We start from the raw sequence: 25,091 nt of genomic DNA, 5'->3' as shown, positions 1-25,091 counted from the left end.
TTTCAAGTGCCCTGGCTGTGAGTTTTGGAAAACACTGGACTGCCATTGCTTTGTATAGAGGAAAGACAGTAGAGTGTTTGAAACAGTTCTCCAAGCGCCTTTCCTATGTTGGCCTGCCCTTTGGACTTTCCCACATACCTGTTGGCCACACCAGTGGCCAGACTGTCCTGGGCACAGGGGAAGCATAAGTTTCCCCACATTCACCCATGGCCTTGTCTTCTCCACACCACAGCTCCCTTTGCAGCCTGAAACACAAGTATGATTGACAGGTAACAATGCCTAAATGTTCACTGATCTGAAACATTGCTCCTGACAGCCTCTGCCCAGCCCTATCAATTCTGAGTTCAATATAATTTGGGGTTAATGAGAAAGGTCCTGCTTCTTAGGCAGTTCCTTGAACTCTGCCCCAAGCACACAGAACAGTATATTCTGTGATTTGGGGCATCCACTTTAATATGTATAGGCAGGACACGTTTGATAAAATACCTGATTTTTGCATAACCTGCTTTTTAAGGACTATCTCAGGGGCCTTTCAGGTACGTTATGGGCCACTAGTGACCCAAGAGCCATGCTCCATCCAAATTTCCATCCAAAGTTTGCCAAAGGGCCAAAATAGCAGCCAATCAGCTCACAGATGTATTTGGTTTGGTCAATGCCATGTTGTTGCGACTGTTGTTTGAATTGAATTTGAATGCCTCAAGCAACGCAGGCATTCCCCATTTTCCCCAGATTCCCCACTTCTGTCCAACCTGCCCATTTCATACATTCATTTCCATTACCTACCTAGTCTCTGCAGATGAATGAGTGGGCCCTGCATCAGCCAGGTGCCAAAAATGAGTAGTTGACACACCCTCCACTAAGGAGAAGGGTTAGGGGGAGTAGTCAACTTCCCCTCACTCCCAGCCCTCCACCCTGCTTAGGGGGAGCACTTGTATAAAAAGGAATCTGCAGAACCCAGTACTGGCAGCCTGGGGACAGCACCTTCACATTTATGAACACAGATAGATACATACATATATATACATGTGTATGCAGTCTATCCATGAAAATGTACTGGAAACCAGGCGACTCCAGGGAAGGCCACTGGCCAGTGAGAGAGAGACATAACTTTCACTGTACAGAAAAAACTCTCTCAACTTTTTGACATGTGTACCATTGTATCAGCGACCTGTCATTCATTCCCAGACCCCTAAGAACCTGCATGGAGTGCTTTCTCCCAGCTGTAAAACCTCACCTTAAGATTTTTAGGATGCAGCTCAAATGGTTCCTTTTCTCTATCATCTTTCTCAATCCTCCCAGTCAAAAGAAATCCCTTCTCCGTGCTCCCCGTCAGCTTGTGTTGGATCTCCTTTGCCAGAATGCTGTAGCCTGCCCCACTCTGCCCCACTGCTCTCCCCAGTTTGTGGCTGCCCCTGATGCTTATTTTCACCTAATTAACCTGTAGAAAGATAAGCAGATGAGGGGTCCCTCTGGGATCCTTTTTCTCCCCCATAGGTCCTCTCATGCCCTGGGCAGGTACTGCTGCCCAACAGAACTTTCTGTCGTAATGGAAAAGTTCCCTACCTGCGCTGTCCAGATATACTAGCTGCTGACCACATGTGAACGCTGAGCATTCGAAATGTGGATTGTGTGACTCAGGAACTGATTTTTTTTGTTTTATTTCATTTAAATTTAACTTAAATAGCGACACCTGGATAGGGGCAACCATGCTGCACAGCTCAGTCCCAGAGCTTTCTTCCTAGAGGGACAGCCTCACCAGCTGAACCCCAAGCACGTTTAATTTTCAAACAATTCAATTGAAAGCAGGGCCACAAAGTACGTGTTTCTAAAGTACAAATTCAGTTTATTCATCTGTTTATGACACAATACACAGGAGGCAAAGTGTTTCACATCATAGACTTCACTTCCAACTCCTTGGAATGTTCATTTCTTTGGCTTACAGGAGAGACTAGACAGGAAGGCCAGGCAATGCTTAGGCAACTAAAATGAGGTTGGGGGCAATGCTAACGTCACCCTCACAGGGACGGCCACAGGGACTGTTATTCGCAAGCTGGTTTTCTAGACCTGTTAGCTGGAAGCATGGCCAGCACCATTTCTGGACGCTCAGGCCGTGTCGGGCTTCAGTCATCTCCACCACACAGGTACAGCAGCGCTTTCTGGTAGTCGCCCTTAGTGTCTTGCTACAAATGGCCCAGGAGAAAAAAGAAACGCGGTATCAGAAAAAAGCCCAGACTCCTCAATAACACAGAAGTAGCCTCAACGCACAACAAAGCCTCTCCCAAGACAAAGAGAAGACTCTGCAGGAGACCTGCCCTGACACAAAGGCCTGGAAGGCCACACCCAAACCATTGCCAGGGAAGCCTCCGGGAGTGTGGTCGGAGGAGGTGCTGGGGAAGACATTCAAGTCTCCTTAGGACTGTGGGGTGGAGAGAGTGCAAGGTGCTGAGGATTGACATAGGTTAGTGACCAGGGCTGTTCTTACTGCAGCAAGGTCCTACAAGCACCCCAACTTTCCTCTCTCGTCCTCGCCTTTCCACAGAGAACAGGGTACTTTCCTAGCTCACTCTGCTATTTCCTGCATTATTAAGGTCAAGTGGAAATAAGCTGGTGAGGTGAGGAACAAGTACTAAGAGTCTAACTGGTCCTTTGACTTTAAACATGTGCCCTAATAAACCTGGCTACAAAAGACCCAGCTCTAACTTCATCCTTGGTAACCATGGGTATGCCTTTGGACATCTGAGGAACTTTTAGAAAGGGGAATTGAAAGGGCTGTCTGAAATCTACACAGTGGTACCACTGTGAATGCGATCACTTCCTTACATGCAAATGCGACATCATGCCAAAACAGACAGAGGCTAAACTGATTGGAGAGATGGGAGTTCTGAGTAACTGAAAGTTGTCAGGCCTATCCCAGAGGATCTTTCAAGGAAAAAATGCATAATAAAAGTAAAATGTGGCCGGGCGCGGTGGCTCACGCCTGTAATCCCTCCCCGTCTTGGGAGGCCGAGACGGGCGGATCATGAGGTCAGGAGATTGAGACCATCCTGGCTAACACAGTGAAACCCCGTCTCTACTAAAAATACAAAAAAATTAGCCGGGCATGGTGGTGGGCGCCTGTAGTCCCAGTTACTCGGGAGGCTGAGGCAGGAGAATGGCATGAACCCAGAAGTCTGGGGTTGCAGTGAGCCGAGACTGTGGCCACTGCACTCCAGCCTGGGCAAGAGAGCAAGACTCCATCTCAAAAAAAAAAAAAAAAAGTAAAATGTAATTGATCTTCCAAGTCTCTTCGGGATGTCAGCAAGCCTTGCAGGATCATTGTCATGAACACCGATGATCATTGTAGAGTAACAGATGTGAAAAATATAAAACATCTGCCTGATTCTACAAAGTCCAGGACAAATCACAAATGGTGCTTTCAAAATAAATCCCTGATAGTTGATGACTAGCATCTCTTCCCCAGAGTTAGAAAACAGAAAATCACCATTGTGTCATCATTCTGCCAGGCCACCTGCCGGCGCCCGGGGTGCTCTGGACGGCAGGGCAGGGTGATGCTGCACCTCGGGCTTACCTGGATGTAATAGTACAGGGACTTGCCGTACTTTCTCTTGAATTCAGACCTAATTTTCAACATGTCCACTTCACTGCGGGAGACCATGATTCTGATCAGGACCTTATCTCGAGTCCCCTTGCCCTGAAAATCAAGTTGATATTTGTTACATTCGCTGAGAATGTTATCATTAAAGAAAGAGTCTACAGGCCGGGCGCGGTGGCTCACGCTTGTAATCCCAGCACTTTGGGAGGCCGAGGCGGGCAGATCACGAGGTCGGGAGATCGAGACCACGGTGAAACCCCGTCTCTACTAAAAATACAAAAAATTAGCCGGGCGTGGTGGTGGGCGCCTGTAGTCCCAGCTACTCGGAGAGGCTGAGGCAGGAGAATGGCATGAACCCGGGAGGCGGAGCTTGCAGTGAGCCGAGATTGCGCCACTGCACTCCAGCCTGGGCGACAGAGCGAGACTCCGTCTCAAAAAAAAAAAACAAACAAACAAACAAACAAGAAAGAGTCTACAGGTTGAGCATCCCTGATCTGAAAATCTGAAATCTAAAATGCTCCAAAATCCAAAACTTTTTCAGTGCCGACATTATGCCACAATGAAAAATTCCACATATAGCACTTAACACAAACTGTTTCACGCACAAAATTACCAAAAAGCGTTGTATAAAATTACCTTTAGGCTATGTGTGTAAGGTCTATATAAAACATAAATGAATCTCAAGTTTAGACTTGGGTCCCATCCCTAAAATATTTCATTATATATATGCAAATATTCCAAAATCAAAAATAAATCTGAAATGTAAAACATTACTGGTCCCAAGCATTTTGGATAAGGGATATTAGGGCACAGTGTACACTGCCTGAGTGATAAGTACACCAAAATCTCAAAAATCACCACGAAAGAACTTATTCATGTAACCGAACACTACTTGTTCTCCAAAAACCTGTAAGAAAGGAAAGGCAGAGAGAGAGAAAGAAAGAGAGAAAGAAAGAAAAAGGGAAGGAAGGAAGGAAGGAAGGAGAGAGAAAGAGAGAGAAAGAGAGACAGAAGGAAGGGAAAGGGAAAGGAAGGAAAGGGAGGGAGGGGAAGGCAGGGAGGGAGGGGAAGGCAGGGAGGGAGGGGAAGGCAGGGAGGGAGGGGAAGGCAGGGAGGGAGGGGAAGGCAGGGAGGGAGGGGAAGGCAAGGAGGCAGGGGAAGGCAGGGAGGGAGGGGAAGGCAGGGAGGGAGAGGAAGGCAGGGAGGAAGGGAGGGAAAAAGAAAGAAAAAAAAACAAAAGACAAGAAAAGAAAAGAAAGAAGAGCATCTGGGAATTCCAAACACACCAGGCTGTAGTCAGCACAGACTCCCACTCTATGCCATCATTCAATAAATATATACTGAGCACCTCCTACTGCAAGGCTCAGTTTAAGCCGTCTGAGTCTCCATATGTAACAAGAGATTCCTGACTCTTGCAGGCTTAGAGGGGACATGCCAACACATTTCTATCATTGCTCTGTGCCATTTCTAATGATATGTGCAATAAAGACCACTGAGTTTACTTCCAGAGCATCAGACCAAAGGTACCAAGGGGTGCTATTTCATATGGAACTCAAAGACAGATGGCAGAGGCAGCGCAGACAAGGGAGATGTTCCAGAAGGAAAATGCAAAAGCCTAGAAGCCAGAAAACATGGCATATTTGAGGTGTAGAAAATGGGATGGATCTATGGGAAGAGGTGGTTCGTTTAGGGGAGAGTTGTGGGGCTGTCTCTGGGGTCTGATAGACCCAGGTTCAAATCTGTCTGTGTAACTTCAAGCAGGCTGAGGTATTCTGAGCTCCATCTCTGCATTTATAAAGAAGATAATCATATAAGCCTCAGAGGTTGTTTTGCAATGATTTAAGGTAAAATAGTAGCACATGTCTACTGTACAGTGGGTGCTTAATAATCGCTCTTTCCTCGCTTGTCTTGACTATGGCAGTAACAGGAAGAAATCACTGAGAAACCTGAGCAGGGATCAGACATGACTACCATGTCACATTTTCTCTCTTCCATGGCACTTTACTTTCTGCCTGTACGCAAATACATGTTCAAGCAGCTGAGAGAGAGAAGACAGATTTGTGGTTCTCTCAGCTGTCAAATACAACCACAACTGACTAGTGTGTTTCTGCATCCAGACAGTGGGGTCCCCTTCCTCCATCCATGAGTCAAGGAGACTCAATTTGGGGCCCAAAAGAAGAAAAGCTGAGTGTGGAAACACAGCTCTCTCAGCCAGCTGCCCTTACCTTCATGGAGTCGTACAGCCGATCAGCAAAATACAGGGGCTTGTTCTGAATGCACTGGACTGTGGAGAGAAGAAAGGGAATCAGGGCTGCAGCTGCTCTGGTCTCTCCTCTACCAGTGAGAGAGGATGCCCTGGCCCAGGGCCACAAACCAGAAGTGACCTAATGCAAGGGAAAAGGGCTGCAAAATAGGACAGGCTAAGGGAAATGTGGAAATCCTCTGCAATACTAAGTTCCACCACGGTTTTAAACCAGGGGTCTCTGAGACCTGCAGAACCCAAGTGCATACGTGAGTTTCCACAACACACCCCTCTCTCCTCCTGTTCTCTTACTCCTCCTTGGCAACAATCTCTTACCAAGTTAGGCCTTTCTGCATAGAAGTCACACCTCCCAAACACATTTGGATTAAGAGGATGGCCATCTGTCACTTCTGCTCTGGTAGCTGATGTCTACCAGGAATGGGGGCCACATTCACTTACCCAGGTTCAGGAAAGCATTTTCCAGGTCTCCTTTAACCTCTTTCCTGATGCTCTCCAGCATGTCATAAGGGCTGTAACTCTTGTACCTATCAAATACTGAGGAAAAACAACAAAGAGTTATCAGATCAGAGCCGCTAGTCAAAGTTGTCAATGATCACCCACCTAGTTTTACGCACCATAATTTTTTTTAAAAATTGAGGATGATCATAGCATTCTAGGATCTTAGAGGTTGCCATGGTGGCCAGAGCCAACATTGGCCAAGTTTGTCATGGAGCAGCCATACCACCTGTCCTGAATGGCACTGCCCAGGCCACATATTTGGACCATCTCTATCTCCCCTGAGTGGAACCCATTCCATCTGAAAACCACAGGAAACAGTACAAACCATGCACCAAAGTCCACTACTTCAACAAATAATGGCGAGACAAAATGATCATCAAATAAGAAGGAGCTGCAGAATAAAGCACCAAATGCAGAAACTATTTGCAAGGGAAAAGAATCCAGAATGGGAGAGAAAGGTGAGGAAAAATGGGTGAGCCTATGAGAGTGCCAAGCGGAGACAGAACCTCATTCTGGCAGACTCCATCCCAACATGGACATCCACCCGGCCGCCCCAGCCACAGCCCCAAGGCTGAGACTCCCTCAGCACAGTGCCCACCTTTCTGGAGGTGGGGCACACTCCGCTCGGTCATGATGCTGATCCACTTGGGAACATCAGTTCCTTTCCTCTTCACTCCAGCGTCATAGAGATCCTACAAGTACAACCAACCAGGAAAAGTTAACTACACAATCCAGTGTAAGGTCATAAAAAATGTCATGCAAAAAAAAAACAAAAAAAGCTACATATTCAAAATGCCAAATGAGGAAAGATGATTATACTGCAGACATGGGCAGAGACCTACTATTTAGGTCAAAAGTCTTAATCACAAGCAGTCTTCCTTAGGCACAGATGGATACCATATGAGACTGCAGATAATTCGTGAGGTCTGCTGTACAATCTCCTTCCTTGAATAAGAAAGGAGGGACCAAGAGCTTGTATTCATATAAAGAAGGACAAGTAAATGTTCATTTACACATCTGGCCGTCCTCCCTTTGGGCACATTTAGGGGCAGATAAGCTAGCAGATGTTTACTGGACAGCTACAGACCAGGCTCTCATTCCCAAGCTTCTCAGAGACTCATGGATTGATGGAGCTGGAAAAGGAGCCCATCTCGTCTCATTTTCAGTTTCTGGAAAATTTAGGGGCTACAAGTAGCCCTAACAATGGCAGGGAGGGCAAGAGGAAGAAAGGCTTACGCAAGGGTAGATATTTATTCCGTGATCTTCCACCATCTAGGAATTGCAAAACCTAACTTCTATTACTTTATTTAAAACCCTTCTCTACTACCTGCTAGAAGTGCCATGTGGAATATATTGAATTTTAAAACTAACATTAATTTAAATTAATTTTTTCTGCAGCTTTTATGACTTACTTTGAGATAATCATTGACCCTCTGAGTAAGGAATATAGTTCACTGCAGTCTGAATAAGCTTAACAAATAGTTCTCAGAGATAATGCAGCTAGAACTGGCAAAAGTCTTATTCAGCCAGAAAAGGACAGGTCTCTGCTGGCCTCCCTTTCTCACACAGAGTTAAATTACTATATAGACTATCCAGAGACTTACAGGAAAACAAAAACTCAAACCAAAAAGCTCAGCACTTACCCGGGCATCTTGGTCAATCAGTTCATAATCAATGACAGAGCCATCCTCTGCTCTTCTACCCTATGGGGGAAAAAAAAAGAACTTCAAATCCATTTCTTTGTGTATTTTAAAACTGAAAATGTTTTCTCCCCAGTCCATGTAAGCCATTATTTAATTTCCTAAATAAGTATCCACCTAAGATTTTTCTTACTTTGAAACCTAGATGGGGCCAGGCGCGGTGGCTCACGCCTGTAATCCTAGCACTTTGGGAGGCCAAGACGGGCACATCACGAGGTCAGGAGATCGAGACCATCCTGGCTAACAAGGTGAAACCCCGTCTCTACTAAATTAGCCAGGCATGGTGGCACATGCCTGTAGTCCCAGCTACTCGGGAGGCTGAGGCAGGAGAATCGCTTGAACCAAGTTGCTGTGATCTGAGATCACGCCACTGCACTCCAGCCCTGGTGACAGAGTGAGACTCTATCTCAAAAAAAAAAAAAAAAAGAAAAAGAAAAAGAAACCTAGACCAGCCAAGACATGGTAAAATCATTGAGCAAGGAAGTGGGGGCTGTGCCTTGCCATCAACAACCCCTCCTTGGTACCCAGTCCTGGCCTACACACCTTATAGAATCCTTGTCCCCATCCCCCACAAAAAGCTATTTAGCTCTTTCCCACAGACAGCTTGTGATGCAGATGGAGGAATATGTGGAAAAAAATGTAAAGCAGCCCGGGAACCTACGGCACTAGGAAGATACAAAATGCGGGAGGAGGAAGAACTTTCAGACGGCAGAGTCAGCAAAGAGTGTGAACGATGGGCCTGGGCTTAAGCTGAAACTTCAAGGGTCAGTCAGATGCAGCTAGCCAAGCAGAGAGGGAGAGCCAGCTGGCACACGAGGGATGGCACAGCACACTCCCAGGTAAGTAAGAAGCTGCCCTGTCAGAGCAGAGCTGAGCAGGAAAGATGAGCAAAGAAGATGCAGGGAGGATTTAGAGGACCTTTCACAGCAGTTAGGAGTTTAAATTTGATGCAGCAGAAATGGCGTTTGAACAGGGGAGTAAAATGGTGAAAGTGTATTTCACAGAGATCCGTGGATGGCGGTACACGGGACAGGTGGTAGTGAAGAGAGGAGAGCCAGGGAGAATGGCACAGGAGTTGTTGCAGTAATGGAGATGTGAAGGCCGGGCGTGGTGGCTCACGCCTGTAATCCCAGCACTTTGGGAGGCCGAGGCGGGCGGATCACGAGGTCAGGAGATCGAGACCATCCTGGCTAACACGGTGAAACCCCGTCTCTACTAAAAATACAAAAATAAAATTAGCCAGGCGAGGTGGCGGGCGCCTGTAGTCCCAGCTACGCGGGAGGCTGAGGCAGGAGAATGGCGTGAACCCGGGAGGCGGAGCTTGCAGTGAGCCGAGATTGCGCCACTGCACTCCAGTCTGGGTGAAAGAGCGAGACTCCGTCTCAAAAAAAAAAAAAAAAAAGTAATGGAGATGTGAGTGGGCCGGATGCACTATCTGTCATTTGTCATCAGGGTTCCCAGGGTCTCTCATCCCTCCCCTGGCACATAAGCATTAAGCTGCACACTGGCCAGAACTAGGGATTCACAGGGGAAGTGCCCCTTCCTCCATGTTAATGTGTTAATATTAGCAATCAGCTCCACAAAGACAACTCCACTCCAGACAAAAGACTATATGGGCAAATTCTTCCATGAGAAGTGAACGCAGGAAAAAGAAACCAGAAGGTCACTTCTCACTGGGTCCTGCATGACCACAGATAGAGGCAAAGTGACCTTCCCTAAGTCACGCGGCCAACGCTCTGGCACATAAATCCAGGCCAGGACTTGAGAGCTGCCCATCCCTCCTCTGGCTCCCAAAGTCCACTTGTCCATGAGGTTTTGCAGGATAAGAAATCCTATTATACAAAATTGACAACTCTGCAGTGACAGTGCAAACCCACTTTCGAAAATGCAGCTGAATTTCTGATGCAGGCACAGGGGATTTAGTTAATTCACTCCAAGTATAAAATGAGGTATGTGACTTGCCTTGGGAGGAAGCAAGGGCAAAGAAAGAAACTGGGAAGCCAACCTTTGCCAGGGCAACCATCAGCTTGCGGAAGTCACCAGATGTGTCCGAAATAATGTCCTTCTCCAGATCAGTCTTGTACACTTGGAGGAAAATACATCTGGTTTTATGCTTTCTGCCTGTGTAGCCAACCACCCACCCCAATCTCCCCATTTCCCACTAAGACTCTGAAAAGCAGAACAGCTATGTTAGCTGGACACATCCATTCTCCTTAACCCCAAACAGAGGAAGAATTCACTAGAATGATTTTCACCCTCATAAAATCAGAGCCGGGGGGCAGCAGGGCTAGATCAAATCAGGGATCCTCAGGCTCACCTTTGATCAGTGACCTCTTGTGTAGTTTAAATACTGGCTCCCAGCCCTCCTGACTGTGAATACTCATTCCGAACATCAAAAAAAATTGGAGGTCTACACAGGCACACACACACACAATTGTGCTTTACTGTCCACTGAGAAAATGCACAATGTCAAAAACTACTAAGAATTAAATAATGCTTTTGAATGAAATTATATTTCAATATTCAAAATAGCATCTATATTGAAATACAGTAGCTAGAGAATAACTGTAATGTTCCTAATACAAAAAAAAGATAAATGTGTGAGGTGATGGATACTCCAATTACCCTGACTTGATAATTACATATTATATATAATACATGTACCAAAATATCACATGTACCCCCAAAATATGTGCAACTATATCAACTTTAAAAAGTGAAAGAAAAAAGAAATGCAGTAGCGATGTAAGTTGCATTGTTTATTCCCCTCATAGCCTTCTATACTGCTTAATGTGCACCGGTTCACAGGGGTTTCTTGCTGTAATTCTTAAATTATCCACAGTCCAGAGTTGGCAACCTCTTGAGCAGAGACTGAACAGCACCCAATAAATGGAATCCATACATAATACTTGCTACTTCTCCTCATCTGATCTTTTTTAAAAATGAGTTTTGTTTTCTCTCCTTTCCCCCCTGTCTACCCTTCTTCTAACACAGAAGTTCTAGGGGAATGTAATAATCAAAATGCAGGCAATGAGGAGGTGAAGGAGAGAAACTTGGACCACAGCCAACCTCGCCTGCATGGTCAAAGTGGCAGGCGCTTCTGCACGTCACTAATCCAGGCATCTTAGCCTGAACACTAACCCCAGTGGCCATGACAGAGTCACATAAATTGGGCTGAGAGGATGAATCACAGAAATCAAGCTACTCACTTTCCTTGTAGACTCTGTTAATTTCCTGCAGCTCCTGGTTGGTTCTGGAGCAGATGATCTCAATGAGAGAGTCCTCGTCGGTTCCCAGCCCCTGTGAACCAGGAAGCACGAACATCAGCAGGGAAAGGCTTCCCCGCCATTAGCCTACTTCTCTGATCTCCATCAGGTAAATCGCAAACATGGATTGGGTCTGTTAGCATCCTGCTTCCTACATTCCTACTGAAGAATCTATACTCTATCCCTTAGCACAAAGTAATGGTATTTTCTATTCCTTCAAAAAATGCTTCACCAGAGCACAAGATGGTGGGATTGCCATGTTTGAGTTCAACTGTTAATATGTTTGTTTAAAAAAGTGGTGAATAGGGGCCGGGCGCAGTGGCTCATGCCTATAATCCCAGCACTTTGGGAGGCCGAGGCAGGCGGATCACGAGGTCAGGAGATCAAGACCATCCTGGCTAACACAGTGAAACCCCGTCTCTACTAAAAATACAAAAAATTAGCTGGGTGTGGTAGCGGGCACCTGTAGTCCCAGCTACACTGGGAGGCTGACGCAGGAGAATGGCGTGAACCCGGGAGGTGGAGCTTGCAGTGAGCCGAGATCACGCCACTGCACTCCAGACTGGACGACAGAGTAAGACTTCATCTCAAAAAAAAAAAAAAGTAGTGAATAGGAAGAGGCAGCAATAGAATATGCCAAAATGTTAAAAAGTGGCAATTGCCTTTTGCTGTGGGTATATAAAGAAACTTTTTCTTATTATTATTTTTCACTTTCTACAATAACCACCTACTATTTTAACAGATGATAATTTTCTTTGTTAAACAATTCTTCTCGCTAAAATAAAGGAACACAGAAATTTTATGTTGTCACTTGCAGCCAGCATTGTTAGAGTAAGTCTTTTTACCAGGCAAAGGTATAGTTAAGAAAAAATTTTTAGCTTCACCTCTTTGAAATGCAAAATTGGGTTAATGTTAAAAATTTCATTCTTGTCCTTCCATTTTTGCTTGGTAATTATGCACTCTTCAGGCACTTTAGGGAAGCAAAAAGAAATAATGAAGTGCCAAATAAACCTAGACACCAACACTTTATTAAGGAATAAGAAATTGATGGGTGATGTATTCAAATTTAATATATACACTTTTGAGCATGTCAGATAGCTTGAAAGGACTCAATGAAACATGTATTTCAAAGCTGGCTTCATGATCAAAGTCAAGATTTAATAATCAGGATTCTTTAATACTTGTCTTTCCGAATATGGAAATACCACTTTGAACTAAGTAGAATTACAACTGTTTAAAATGTAAATCAATTATAAGGTGTTAATACAATAAGAAACTTACTTACCCACATGCAAAGTGTGTCAGCTATTAATTAAACTTATTAGAGGTTATATGCCCCTGAAAAAGTAGTTTGTATAATATAAGCTAAGTAAGCCTCAGGTTAATGGTTAATTTTGAATTTTATTCTTCATCTAATCTTTGAGCCAATGGCTCTTCTTTCTGAGTTTTTAATCATGATTTGTAGAGGTTCCAGCAAAGCCAAAAATTCTCCCCTTGTTAGCAAAAGGTCCATACAGCATTCTACACAAATGTTATTAAATGACTACCGAGTATCTTTGAATATTTTGAGAGGCAGTTGTTCAATCTCAAGGATGACAGAAATATAGTCTAAAAATAACACACATTGGAAGAAATGTTATATCTTGACACTGTAGAATTGCAAGACAGGCAGAATAATATAAGGTGTGTTTCCTTCCATCACTGATATACCAGTGGTAATATCTGAGAATTCCAATAGTGTTTTTATGTCTACATTCAAAGGTGACCTTGGCAATTTCCAAAGCCCGGCCCAAACTCTCCACAGACTGTCCACAGTTCCTATCACAAGGGCAAATTCTACTGTAACATATGGCAGATACTGCCACTGGCACTGCCAGAAGTCAAAACAGATTTTTTTTTTTTTAAGCATAGTTCAGTTAATGTCACTTCAAGCTTTATGGATTTTGGAAGGGTACTCAACTGTGATAGCTAATGGAAGAGCTGGCACAGGGTCAAAGCTTCAGCAGTTAAAGCACCTTCCATTGGTCCCAATTACATAGATTACGACAGTGACTGACAGCTCAAAAAGGTCTGTTTCAAGTCACTAATACCTAGTAATAGATACCAGTAAAGCCACACGAATCACAACTAAATAGATTCTTGATGAAAACAAGATAAACTGATCTGAAGTGTTGATGGTCAGAAGAAACCTAGAAGAGGCTGACTCATCCCTGCCTCCAAAGGTCCACAGACTCGGTTTTCAGGAGCGCTATTTTTATCAACCAGGATCATGAAATGTTGTTGACATTTTATCATTCTTAATGACGTCTTTTCTGCAGTACAGCCTACTTAGGAAACTCAGACAAGTCCGCTAAAATACACTGAGCACAGCTTGGGCTAAGCTGAAGAACTGAAGGAAGAAAGAGACTTAACAACAAATCTTAGAGCAGCCCTGAGCTATCAAGTTCCAGGCTTTGGAGATGCCCAGTGTCCGAAGCAGCCTCACTCTTGTGTTCTCTGGGGAAAGGATGACAACTGAACTGTGACATTAACTCTGGTGACAGGCTTACAGCTCAGACTGTTCATAATTAAGGAACAATGGCATCAGAGAAAACACAGTCAGACTTAGAATAAAAAATCAGACATATGGCTTCCCCAACTACAGCGCAGACTTTACCCATGTATGTCAGCAGAGGGCAGTGTCGGACTGTTCAAATGCTGCAGACCCACACTACAAAAAGGGTCCAAACGTGTTGCAGTAACATACATTTATGTGTGTGCATCTATTGCATTTATATAGAACTTGATGTTGGCCAGGCGCGGTGGCTCACGCCTGTAATCCCAGTATTTTGGTGGGCAGATCACCTGAGGTCGGGAGTTTGAGACCAGCCTGACCAACATAGAGAAATCCCGTCTCTACTAAAAATACAAAATTAGCTGGGCATGGTGGCGCATGCCTGTAATCCCAGCTACTCGGGATGCTGAGGCAGGAGAATCGCTTGAACCTGGGAGGCAGAGGTTGCAGTGAGCCGAGATCACACCATTGCACTCCAGCCTGGGCAACAAGAGTGAAACTCCGTCTCAAAAAACAAAACAAAAGAAAACAAAAAACTTGATGTTTTAGGTATGCACAAAGTTCAGGAGGTTTCCAATCTAGAATTTTTACTTAATTTAACCTAAAATTCCAGGTTCAAAAGAACGTTACGAAAGAAAAACATAAAAGATAACGTGCAATGAGACTTCACAGTTACCTTCTCACAGGTACGAATCAGGTACGATTCATCATCCGAAATTACCCCTTATATGCACTATGATGTTCTGATACTGCCCGAATTTGAAACAAATGGTACTGACAGAGAGAATATGGGAGGAAGAAACACCCACGAAAGGATGGGCAGAATTTGCAAGCTTCACTTAACAAAAGCTATGAGTTTTTTTTTCTTGCCTTAGTATCACAACATATCTTTTTAAAGGAGGAAGTGTAATCAAGGAAGTAGTTTTCCCAAATGGTATTCCAATTGTCCAGGTGCTGAGTAGTAGCAGCTGGTAACTGACTTCTCAGCATCATGAAATTTCTTTACAGTCTTAAAACAAGTAATTGAAATATTTTTGGTACAAATCCTGAGACGTATAACTTCAGTTCATTTTTAAAAAATGGTTCCAAATGAGAATTCAACAAAACTGAAAATCACCAAATTACACTCAGAAAGCTGTAATTCACAAAATTAATAGCAGATTTGACAGTGATGACATCTCACACGCATTTACCTTCATGGAAGCTTTTAGCTCAGAAGCGTCATACTGAGCAGGTGTCTTCAATAGGCCCAAAATCACCGTCTCCAGGTGGCCAGATAAGGCTGACTTCAGTGCTGATGCAAGTTCCTTCAAGAAAACAGGCAATCACAAGGAAAATATTTATTTTACTTTAAAACTGGTGAGTAAAACAAAAGTAAAAGGGATCTTTTTGTGAAGCAGGTTGTGAGTCTTTGACCACTCCAGAGTCTTGGGTCAAACGCCGTCCATTGCATTCCCTTCAACAGACCCAGATCTCAGAAACATAAACGTCAGGCTTTGATTCAATGAAATTCCTTAAAATTCAAGCTAATTTTGCCGTCTTCCCTGGTCAATAAAAGGAAACTGGAGTCATATGTAATTCCTCAGAAAGCTGTGAGAGTGCAGGCCCTTTGCAATATGCTTGAAAGTGGTAACACCCCGTGGAAGGCAGGACGCTTTCCGAGATCAAGGCCCCCGCTAAGAAGCAGACGTTTGAGCAGAAAGTCTCCTGGCAAGCAGATCTTGTGGCCTGCTGATATACTGTAAAAGACGTGGGGGCAGCCATTCCGGGGGCAGCCATTCCAGCGGCAGCTCCTCAAAGTCACCAGAAGGAACCAGACGCCCCAACACAGTTGGAAGTGAGATCATGAAACTTTCCTATGCAAAACACTTCATCTAATACTGAGAAAACATCTCTTTGTCCACACCAAACTGGGACGGTGTTTAATGGAAATGATAGGAAACTAACACCCCCGAATTGGCCCCCTTGAATTCTCTGCTGCATATAATTTCTTTTTTTTTTTTTTTTTTTGAGACGGAGTCTTTCTCTGTCCCCCAGGCTGGAGTGCAGTGGCGCGATCTCGGCTCACCGCAACCTCCACCTCCTGGGTTCACGCCATTCTCCTGCCTCAGCCTCCCGAGTAGCTGGGAATACAGGCGCCCGCCAACACGCCCGGCTAATTTTTTGTGTTTTTAGTAGAGACGGGGTTTCACCGTGTTAGCCAGGATGGTCTCGATCTCCTGACCTCGTGATCCGCCCACCTCAGCCTCCCAAAGTGCTGGGATTACAGGCTTGAGCCACCGCGCCCGGCTTCATATAATTTCTTAAGGGTTCCACTGTCACCATGAACACAAAACCTTAAGTCAGAGGTCTGGTCAGCACCCATGTATGTAGACAGACACCCTAACTCAATGTGGCTTTTAGCGATGCTTCCTCGGGCTAAACTTCCTACAAATCATGGCTGATGACAGAAGCCTCCTACTGAAATAATGTTCTTTTCGCTTTTTCCTTTCTCTTCTCTCTCTTCTTTCTTTCTTTCCTTGCTTTCTAAGAGCACCCGTGGCATCTACAAAGCTGAGCCCCCAGAGGTACTTGTAGGCTGCGAGAGGTGATTTGCAGCCTGCTTCAGAGACAACCATCTTGAATCATTTGCAGATGTCAAAAGTGTTAGAACTGACATGGATCTTAGAAGCCACCTGGCCCGAGCCTTTTGCCACCCATTTTCTCGTGCTTCCCAATGTCCTGGGAACACACGGCACTTAGGAGGGGACTGTAAAAGCAATAGCTCCCAACTGTAACACCAGTCTCCCAGTTTGGAACTTTGAGGTTAGGTAACTCCAAACTTAGCCTACCCTTGACACTCCCCTCTACCCATTCTCTATTCAAACCTCAAATAGCATTTGGGCACCTACTGACTTCTTCCACTTCTACTGTAAACTCCTTATGGGCGTTCAACTTCCTGTTTCTCACAATGTACAGCACAGAGCTTTGCATTTAACAAAAACTAAACAAAAACTCCAGAAATGTATGATAAATAAAACATAACCATTCCCTGTAAGGAGAAGCCTCGCATCTGGCGTCTGCTAGAACATGAAAGAATCGTAAAAGCAGCTGTCTCTCCCAGCTCCTCTCCACTCTGCTGGCCAGGCCCAGGTTCTTCAAGCTCATCACCTGGGCAGCCGCAGCCCGTATCCCTAAAGAACTCTGCAGCACAAATCTTCCTTATTTCACAAACTTTCTTCTTTATTTCACAAACAGCCAATTGTTTCACTTGAAACTATCTCAAGTAGTTTACATATCTTTTATAAAAGATACATAATTCTCTTTGGCCTAAGGCTGAGAGTCAAGAATTAGTAGGATGGTGAGCTGTCCCCAGCACACAGCAAAACCTGTGAGATCTTGGGACCTCATCATAATTCTGGTAATATCTTCCCTCCAAGAGGGTACTTGGGAGCTTTGTTCTCCATATATCTAATCTAAAACCAAGATCTAGGTTTTGGGTGTGGTGGCTTATGACTGTAATCCCAGCAGTTTGGGAGGCTGAGGTGAATCATTTGAGTCCACGTGGCAGAAGCTGCAGTAAGCCGAATCACACCACTGCAATCAAGCCTGGGTGACAGAGCAAGACCCTGTCTCAAAAAAAAAAAAAAAAAAAAAAGATCCAGGCTTCTATGTTTGGTGTACACACCCAAATGTATTCCAAGAGCATACTCTGTAAGTGACAGCTGAAAGATCAAATTTTTTGCATGCTGTCCAGAGATGAGCCTTCTGCTCCAATGGGAACTTGGCTCTACCAGCTCACAGACCCCTTTGGGAAGCTGGAGAAATAAAACACTCCCCTCTATGCCTCACTACAGAAGATTAATATACGTCTAGCGAAAGAAGAATTTTAATGCACATGAGATGAAAGAAGCCAAATGCTTTCCTATTTATGTCCTTTCCAACTGTTTAGAGTGCGGGGGATGGAAGTGTAGCAAGGCTTGACCTGCAACTCCCAGGACCCTGCTGGTCATGTCAATCCCAAGGGCAGAAATGTCTCTTCTAGAATCCTTCCAGCTCACCTCCACTGTGGCTACGAGTGAAAGCCATAAGTCAAATGGGAGCTGCAGGAAGCCACACTTACTGCACTGTCCAAGAATAAATCAAAAGCTTTTAATAGCAAGAAGTTAAAAATAAAGCAGCACATCCTTAAAAATAAAATTTCCTAAAACTGACAAAATAAAGGACGAACACGCATTGGTTGTTTCTTAACCACTAGTGGACAAGCAAAGGGAAAAAGCACACAAAGACACTTTAAATAGTAGGAGCATGGCACGTTGAAGATAGCTTTGCAGACCAAATGAACTACCAACTAAGCCCACTCGTTGCAAAACGCTTAAGAATTCAAGTGTATATTTTTAAAATGAGAGGAGCTTGTTAGGATCAATATTCAGTGGCGGCTAGTGTCCTAAAATTAAATTAGAAACATCTTATCAAGAACCAGCAGAAGTCATAAAGATGAAATGAGTTGCTACATGTACAAAACTGAGCACAGTGCCTGGCCCAAAGTGAGCACTCAATAAATGGTGCCTGTTGTTGTTATTGTTGTTGTTCCCTCTTCCTAACTTTCTGTTCCCAGAAGTTCTCCCTCCAGGTAGCCTGGGTTGGAGGAGGGTACTGTCCTTATACAGGAGCTCCCAAGCACTCTAAGGCGAGCATGACCATCGGCGCTCTGCCTCCTCTCAGATCAACGGTGGCATTAGATTCTCATAGAGGTGCGAACCCTACTGTGAACTGCACATGCGAGGGATCTATGTTGTACACTCCTTATGAGAACCTAATGCCTGATGACCTGAGGTGGCACAGTTTCATCCCAAAACCATCCCTCCTAACCCCATCCATGGAAAAACTGTCTTCCACGAAACCGGTCCCTGGTGCCAAAAAGGTTGGGGACAGCCGCTGTAAAGGCCACATGTGTTTGTGTGCACACACACATGCACACAGACATGTGCAGTGACTCTTACAAGGATTTAAGAAGAAAATCTTAGATATCCAAGGGTCCCAGCAGTCATTTGCTCATGAGAGCCGCAATTCATGAAAAGAAAAAGCAATGTCTGAGGAAATAAAAATTCAACAAGAAATGCCCTCCATCCCTGGAATTGCCTGTACCTTTTTGGTCCTTCTCTGGTAGGCGAAGGCAATATCCTGTCTCTGTGCATTGCTGCGGTTGGTCAAAATGTTGACAATGGTGACCTCATCCACACCTATGGAAATACAAGTTGTTAATCATTACTCAACCATATACTCTAGTATTTTGGGCTTACATAGGAGGTGTCAAGCAGAGTTTTTCAAACTGAAATTTATATACTGTTTTCCAAACTGAAATACCAAGACACCAAGATTTGTTATATCCGTTTTGTCAGCATCCTCTACCTAATGTGTACACTCTCTTTCCTTTTTTTCTTGAGAGACTCAAACCTCAAGTTTAAATGGACCTTTTAAATATTTGTAGTTTAAAAACTATTTTATTCATAAATTGGTTTCTGGAATCAACAGTAGGAGGTGCATATGTGGGGCTTTGGCAGTCAGATGGAACAACAGAGATTTAGTAGGATTTTAAATGAAGGTCCCCCAATTGCCATTTAACTCAGGATTTAATAGACAGTAACTGCAAACTGAATTAACAGAGGTAATTATTTATATTTATTGCAGGATTATGGCTATATAAGCAGCTACGTATAATTTCTATAATTATAAAAACTGTCATGACAAATGAGTCAGATTTAATATGGCACTTGTATTTTAATAGCATAATTGATTAATACAATCATACTTATTGAAGACAAAATTGTTTTGTAAGGAAAATAAACGTTCCACTGCCTTTAATCTTCAATAGGCAATTTTAATAATCAATTTTATAACTTTATTAAAAAGAGTAAGTGTTTTAATCTAAATTAAATCTAAATTGGGAGTTTTGAAGTGCCACCAAAATATTTTAGTACCTATTTTAATTGGAACATGTGTATTTACAAAGATAAGCAATGCCTTCTGGTGTCTGAAAGTTTCCAATTTTATATCAGAAATACTCCTAACAGGCCATTTAACTTAAGAAAGCACAGTTTGTAAATTCAGAATGTGAAAAGTCTCTCTCCTGACTGACTACTAACTTTGTTTAATAAAAGAAACAGTCTTTACCATAACTGGATAGGTAATTCTTGGGTGAGAGAGTAGAGTTGCTAAACCTACAAGGTCACTTGCAAACTACAAATGGCCTGGCCTGAAGAAAATCAGAGGAGTCCTGAAGAAACAGAAAGGTCAAAACTGTAATACTTGAGACAGACAAACAGCAGATTGACAGAGGAAATATTCTGAATTCTCAAGTGTGTTAGATCGAAAAGTATAAAGTTAGAATTTCTGGGTATAAAAATAAATAACTTTTTAAAATGTATATGCTCATTTCAAAGCAAGTCCATACCAATATGCTTGCTATCTTAACTGTAGCATCTATAACTTTAGCTCTGATTTTTAGAGTAGCCAAGGTAAACATAGAAATCCAATTGCTGGATATGAGATTCAGCTTCAAAGATGCTTATTTCAGCATTGTATACAATATTGAAAAGTAAAGTAGGAAAAACACCTATGTCCAATAAGAGGCTGATTAAATGTTCTTTTTTCCATATAATGGGATACTATGCAGTCATTTAAAATGATGGCATAGAAGTATTAATTAATGTTGGAAAATATCCACAATATAGGTACTGTTAAGTTGAAAAAAAAAAGTTGCAAAGCAGTATGCTCTGTATACTCTCATTTCTGTCAAATGTGTATGCATGTATAAGAAAATACCTAGAAGTCTCTATATCAAAATTTTAATAGTGATCATCTGAGTGATGGGATTATGTATAATTTAAAATTTTCTTTCTTTTGATTATCTGTACTTTCAAAGTTCACCATAATGACCATAAATGGGTTTTTTTAAATACCCAGTGAGTGGCAGGCAGTCATTGCTCTAGAATCAACTAGTGACTTCACTTCAAGAGAGTCCCTGTATAGCTCTAAATACTTCAGTTAGAAGAAAATACAGTATGCATAGTAATTAGGAATTACATCTATGTAATTCTCTTCAGTTTCCAAACATCGTAAGACAAGCTATCTTATTTAATCCTCATAACAACCAAGTGGAGATAGCTATTTCTTTTTCTATTTCGTAAGTGGAGGCTCTAAAGCTCAGAGGGACTGCAGTCCATCCCTGTATGTGTTATGTGTGTAAACATTTGTCCTCCTGGGGTCTCAGCTTCTGTATCTGCACAAGTAAGGGGGCTTGAACAATGACCCCCCACTTCTGCTTCCACAAAACACTAATGGATATAATTAAGCTTTAACTTATATTTTGTTTCAATTAGGAACAGGTAGAAGAGATTGATTCAAAGACTCTAAAATATCCACAAAGTGGACCTGTGCCTGGGCTGCTGTGCATGCATGCCTACCCACACACGTGTGTTCGCTTGCTCATTTGCTCTCTTGCTCTGTCTCTCAAAATTCTATGGCTCTAGCTTTATATCAGGAAAACCACTTGTTTATTAATGTGTTTTGCCTTGTACTTAATTTTATTACCCACAACTGAAAATGCTGAAGAACCACCACAAAATACAATTCTATCCTCTAATCTCAATTCTAATACTTCCAGAAGTCAACCTAGGGGCCGCTGGCCTGAATGCATACCAAGAACACTGACCCATAAAAAAGTATTCTCTCTTAAAAACAAATTGCAAAGTCTGTGTTTGGGTCAGAATGTGGTTCTTGGCCTACCTACATTGAAATCACATGAAGCACTTATTAAAACACAGTTCCTTGGGCCCCACCTGAGAACTACTAAGTAAGCTCTCTAGAACTTGGGACCCAGGAAACCGCACTTCAACAAGCTCTCTAGTAATTCCTTATTTGAGAATCACCAACAGAAATGGATGACCACGGGTGGGACATGGAAACGTCTTTAGAAATCTACCGATCTAAGAGACTTCTATGTCACTTCTACCAACTGCTTTTGTGAAGTACAGGGTCGACTACAATTTTAGGGAAAGAAGTGCTTACTTTTGTCGCAACAACCCAGGTAAGAAGTAATATCTAAAGAGTTCACTCCACAAACTGTGAAGCAGTCCCTCACTCTTAGTCAACGACACAGCTTTTTGCCCTTCTTTCCATAGCAGCTAAGTGTCCAGCCAGCAGAGATAGAATTTAATCCAATTATTGGAAATCCCCATAAAAAGCCTGGGTGGTTAACCTGAATCTTACCTAGGAGGCAGCAACGACCATAGTCTGAAGGAATCGAAATGTATTTTACCTAAATTATTTACCAAGCAAACGGCCAGCTGAGATGCAGTATCTAACGTGCTGGGACTTTACAAGTGAACAGCCATAATGCACTGCACAAGTGCTAATGCCACTAACTACAAAGAAATAAAATGGAGGCTATTTCTGCAAGTAGAAGACTCCCCTCCCACCTCCCTTGCCCAAGAACCTCACCTGCATCAGCTATTTCTCCCATACCACTGTCTGCATGTTTCAAATTGAACTGGAAAGACGAAAAAATCATGGAGCCAGGATCAACTGCCTAGTCAAAGCCACATAAGTCATGTCCTATATTGTAATACCAAATACACGCATCTGCAAATGGGATTGAACCATCTTATCTTTAGAACGCTGCTGCTTCCTCTTGCCCTGCTATTGTAATTGGTGAGGCCATTTATTCCTGTGAAAAATTGTTCAGTATAGGTTGAGGCTGCAAGGGTCATCCGGTTACTCACCATTTCTACCCAGGATGCAACTGAAGGACTGGGACGGAACCTCGAATACCTATGTCAGCACAGTCATCATCAACAATGCACAACCAGTGCCAGGACACCAGAAAAGCTCTAAATTGAATATAGTGCCAGAGGCCCAGGAGATGGGGCTCTGCCTCCCTTGATTTATACTCTCTGACCTCTCGTGTTCCAGTGCTTAAGGAAGTGTTTGCTGGGCGGAAGGGCCCAGAGTCTAAAGAAACTGTGTGGGTGGGGCGAGGGCATAAAGAAGAAACAGAAAACCTGAATAACACTTTCTTTTCCATCCTCTTCCTCGTGTGTCTGATATGAGTGATCACAAAGTCATCTAAGCAAAGGTTCTCCCCAAGGAAGAGTGATGTGGATAGGGTGATCTCACAGAATGTGGGTGAGAACATGAATTCTGTGATCCAGGCAGATTTTTTACAATTTTTTTTCAAAACTAACAGAAGTTACAGTTTTCCAACATTGGTGAGGAACCAAGACACAAATGTATGTGGCTCCTGATGAGAAACAGCACAAGGAAATCTTTAAGCATTTACTCGTTGAACGAAAATAGCCAACTAATCTAATTAGCTAACTACAACAATATTTTCAACATCGGATCACGGGCACCCCAGAGGTCAGTCACTGTTCCAAATGCCAGTCAATTCGAAGCAACAGCTTTGCCAAGGGAATGCCTCAGGGAGGCGCTGCTGACAGCAAAGTGCCAGTAGAAACCTGGGGGTCCTGGGTCCCATAAATCATTCACCGTATTTTTCAAGCATAGAGAACATTTGCAGTTTAAAATGATGGCTGGATCCAAAACCACAAAATCAGCCTCCTGGAGTTTCCTCCTCCTCTCTGTGGGTGGAAACCCCAAGTCAGCTCCAGCGCCTGGCATTCCATGGAAAATGTGTCTTTATTGTCCATGGCAAGGCACCAACAGCCGTTCTGAACAGGATGCTGACTCACATCTGCCAAGACACACTGACTGCACAAAGAAAATGGATTTCATTTGTGTTCGATGAAGGTCGCAGGAGAGTGGGGACTGACTTGGAAAACAAAGGAAAACTGTCCAGATCCTCTCCTTACCTAGATTATGGGGAAGACCACGACTTGACTAAGATTACTGAGCATACCAGTATCAAAGCTGAGAAGAAATCATCTTTACAAAAAGAAGGTCAGACGCATGCCACAAAGAGAGGACAATGCCACACAGCTATGGGTGTGTACACGTGGACGCAGTTCATTTATTATAATAATAGTAACCTTTTGCTGGGCACGGTGGCTCATGCCTATAATCCCAGCCCTTTGGGAGGCCAAGGTGGGTGGACCACGAGGTCAGGAGTTTGAGATCAGCCTGACTAACATGGAGAAACCCCGTCTCTACTAAAAATACAAAATTAGCCAGGCTTGGTGGCACATGCCTGTAATCCCAGCTACTTGGGAGGCTGAGGCTGGAGAATCACTTGAAACTGGGAGGTGGAGGTTGAGGTGAGCCAAGATTGAGCCATTGCACTCCAGCCTGGGCAACAAGAGCGAAACTCCATCTCAAAATAATAATAATAATAATAATAATAGTAAGTTTTTACTGAGTATCTACTATGTGCCACGCATTTTTATCAGATGCCCATATTCTATCATGTACTTCTCACCACACCTATCTAAGGTGGGTGCCATTGTCATCCCGGTTGTACTAATGAGGAAACCAATGCTCATAGAAGGCAGGGACTCACTCAAGGTCACACAAGCAAGACACTTGCAGGGCTGAGGTTCAAACCAGGACTAAAGATCCTGGCTCACTGCACTGGGCAACTCTGCCTCCTGTGATAGAAAATTGTGCAAAACTTGAAAATAAAGCAAAAGGAAGACGGCATATCCTCCAGGTATGTGCTGGAGCACTATCTCACAGGCCCAAAGACTCTTGCTCAGGGGACCTGCTCTTACCTGACGTGCCTCTTACTACTGAGTTGGGCATACACTCTGTGGGGTTACATCTTAACTTGTAGATTTTGGTCCAGTAGAAAGGATAACCCCAAAGGTTGTGGCTTCACTGCCCTATAGGACATTAATGGTCTTGTATCCAGTTCAACAATCTTTCTTTTTTTTTTTTTTAAACAGGGTCTTACTCTGTTGACCAGGCTGGAGTACAGTTGTACAACCATGGCTCACTGTAGCCTCGACCTCCTGGGCCCAAATGATCCTCCTGCCTCAGCCTCTTGAGTAGCTGCAAGCACAGGCACTCACCACCAACGCCCAGCTAATTTTTAAAAATGTTTTTTAGAGATAAGGTCTCCCTTTGTTGCCCAGGCCCTTACAAAATGCTGGGATTACAGACAAGAGCCACCACACCCAGCCTGGCCCAACAATCTTATTCCAACATTCTTTTCTCAACACTTACCAACATCCAGTATCTCAAATTCCTCTGAACTAGCCTTACCTCAATGCGTTAAATGTTT

General features: G+C 43.5%; 1 protein-coding gene across 5 annotated transcripts in view; it reads right to left on the bottom strand.

The window, feature by feature from the left end:
- Window positions 1-1,820: 1,820 nt before the first annotated feature.
- Window positions 1,821-25,091, bottom strand: part of ANXA2 (annexin A2) — a 66,582-nt gene continuing 43,311 nt past the window's right edge. For all 5 annotated transcript variants that reach the window (XM_058427253.1, XM_032174667.2, XM_058427251.1 and 2 more), the window contains exons 4-13: window positions 19,001-19,095; window positions 15,067-15,180; window positions 11,263-11,353; window positions 10,059-10,138; window positions 7,997-8,056; window positions 6,952-7,045; window positions 6,294-6,389; window positions 5,818-5,876; window positions 3,569-3,691; window positions 1,821-2,180 (exon numbers count right to left, since the gene is read on the bottom strand). In XM_058427253.1, coding sequence (XP_058283236.1) covers window positions 2,121-2,180; window positions 3,569-3,691; window positions 5,818-5,876; window positions 6,294-6,389; window positions 6,952-7,045; window positions 7,997-8,056; window positions 10,059-10,138; window positions 11,263-11,353; window positions 15,067-15,180; window positions 19,001-19,095 — 872 coding nt within the window. In that variant the 3' untranslated portion in view covers window positions 1,821-2,120. The remainder of the gene's footprint in view (window positions 2,181-3,568; window positions 3,692-5,817; window positions 5,877-6,293; window positions 6,390-6,951; window positions 7,046-7,996; window positions 8,057-10,058; window positions 10,139-11,262; window positions 11,354-15,066; window positions 15,181-19,000; window positions 19,096-25,091) is intronic.

This window comes from Hylobates moloch, unplaced genomic scaffold (assembly GCF_009828535.3).
Source record: "Hylobates moloch isolate HMO894 unplaced genomic scaffold, HMol_V3 SCAFFOLD_14, whole genome shotgun sequence".
Lineage (NCBI taxonomy): Eukaryota > Metazoa > Chordata > Mammalia > Primates > Hylobatidae > Hylobates > Hylobates moloch.
Note: the sequence above shows the minus strand (reverse complement) of the source record. Positions and strands in the feature narration are given on the sequence as shown.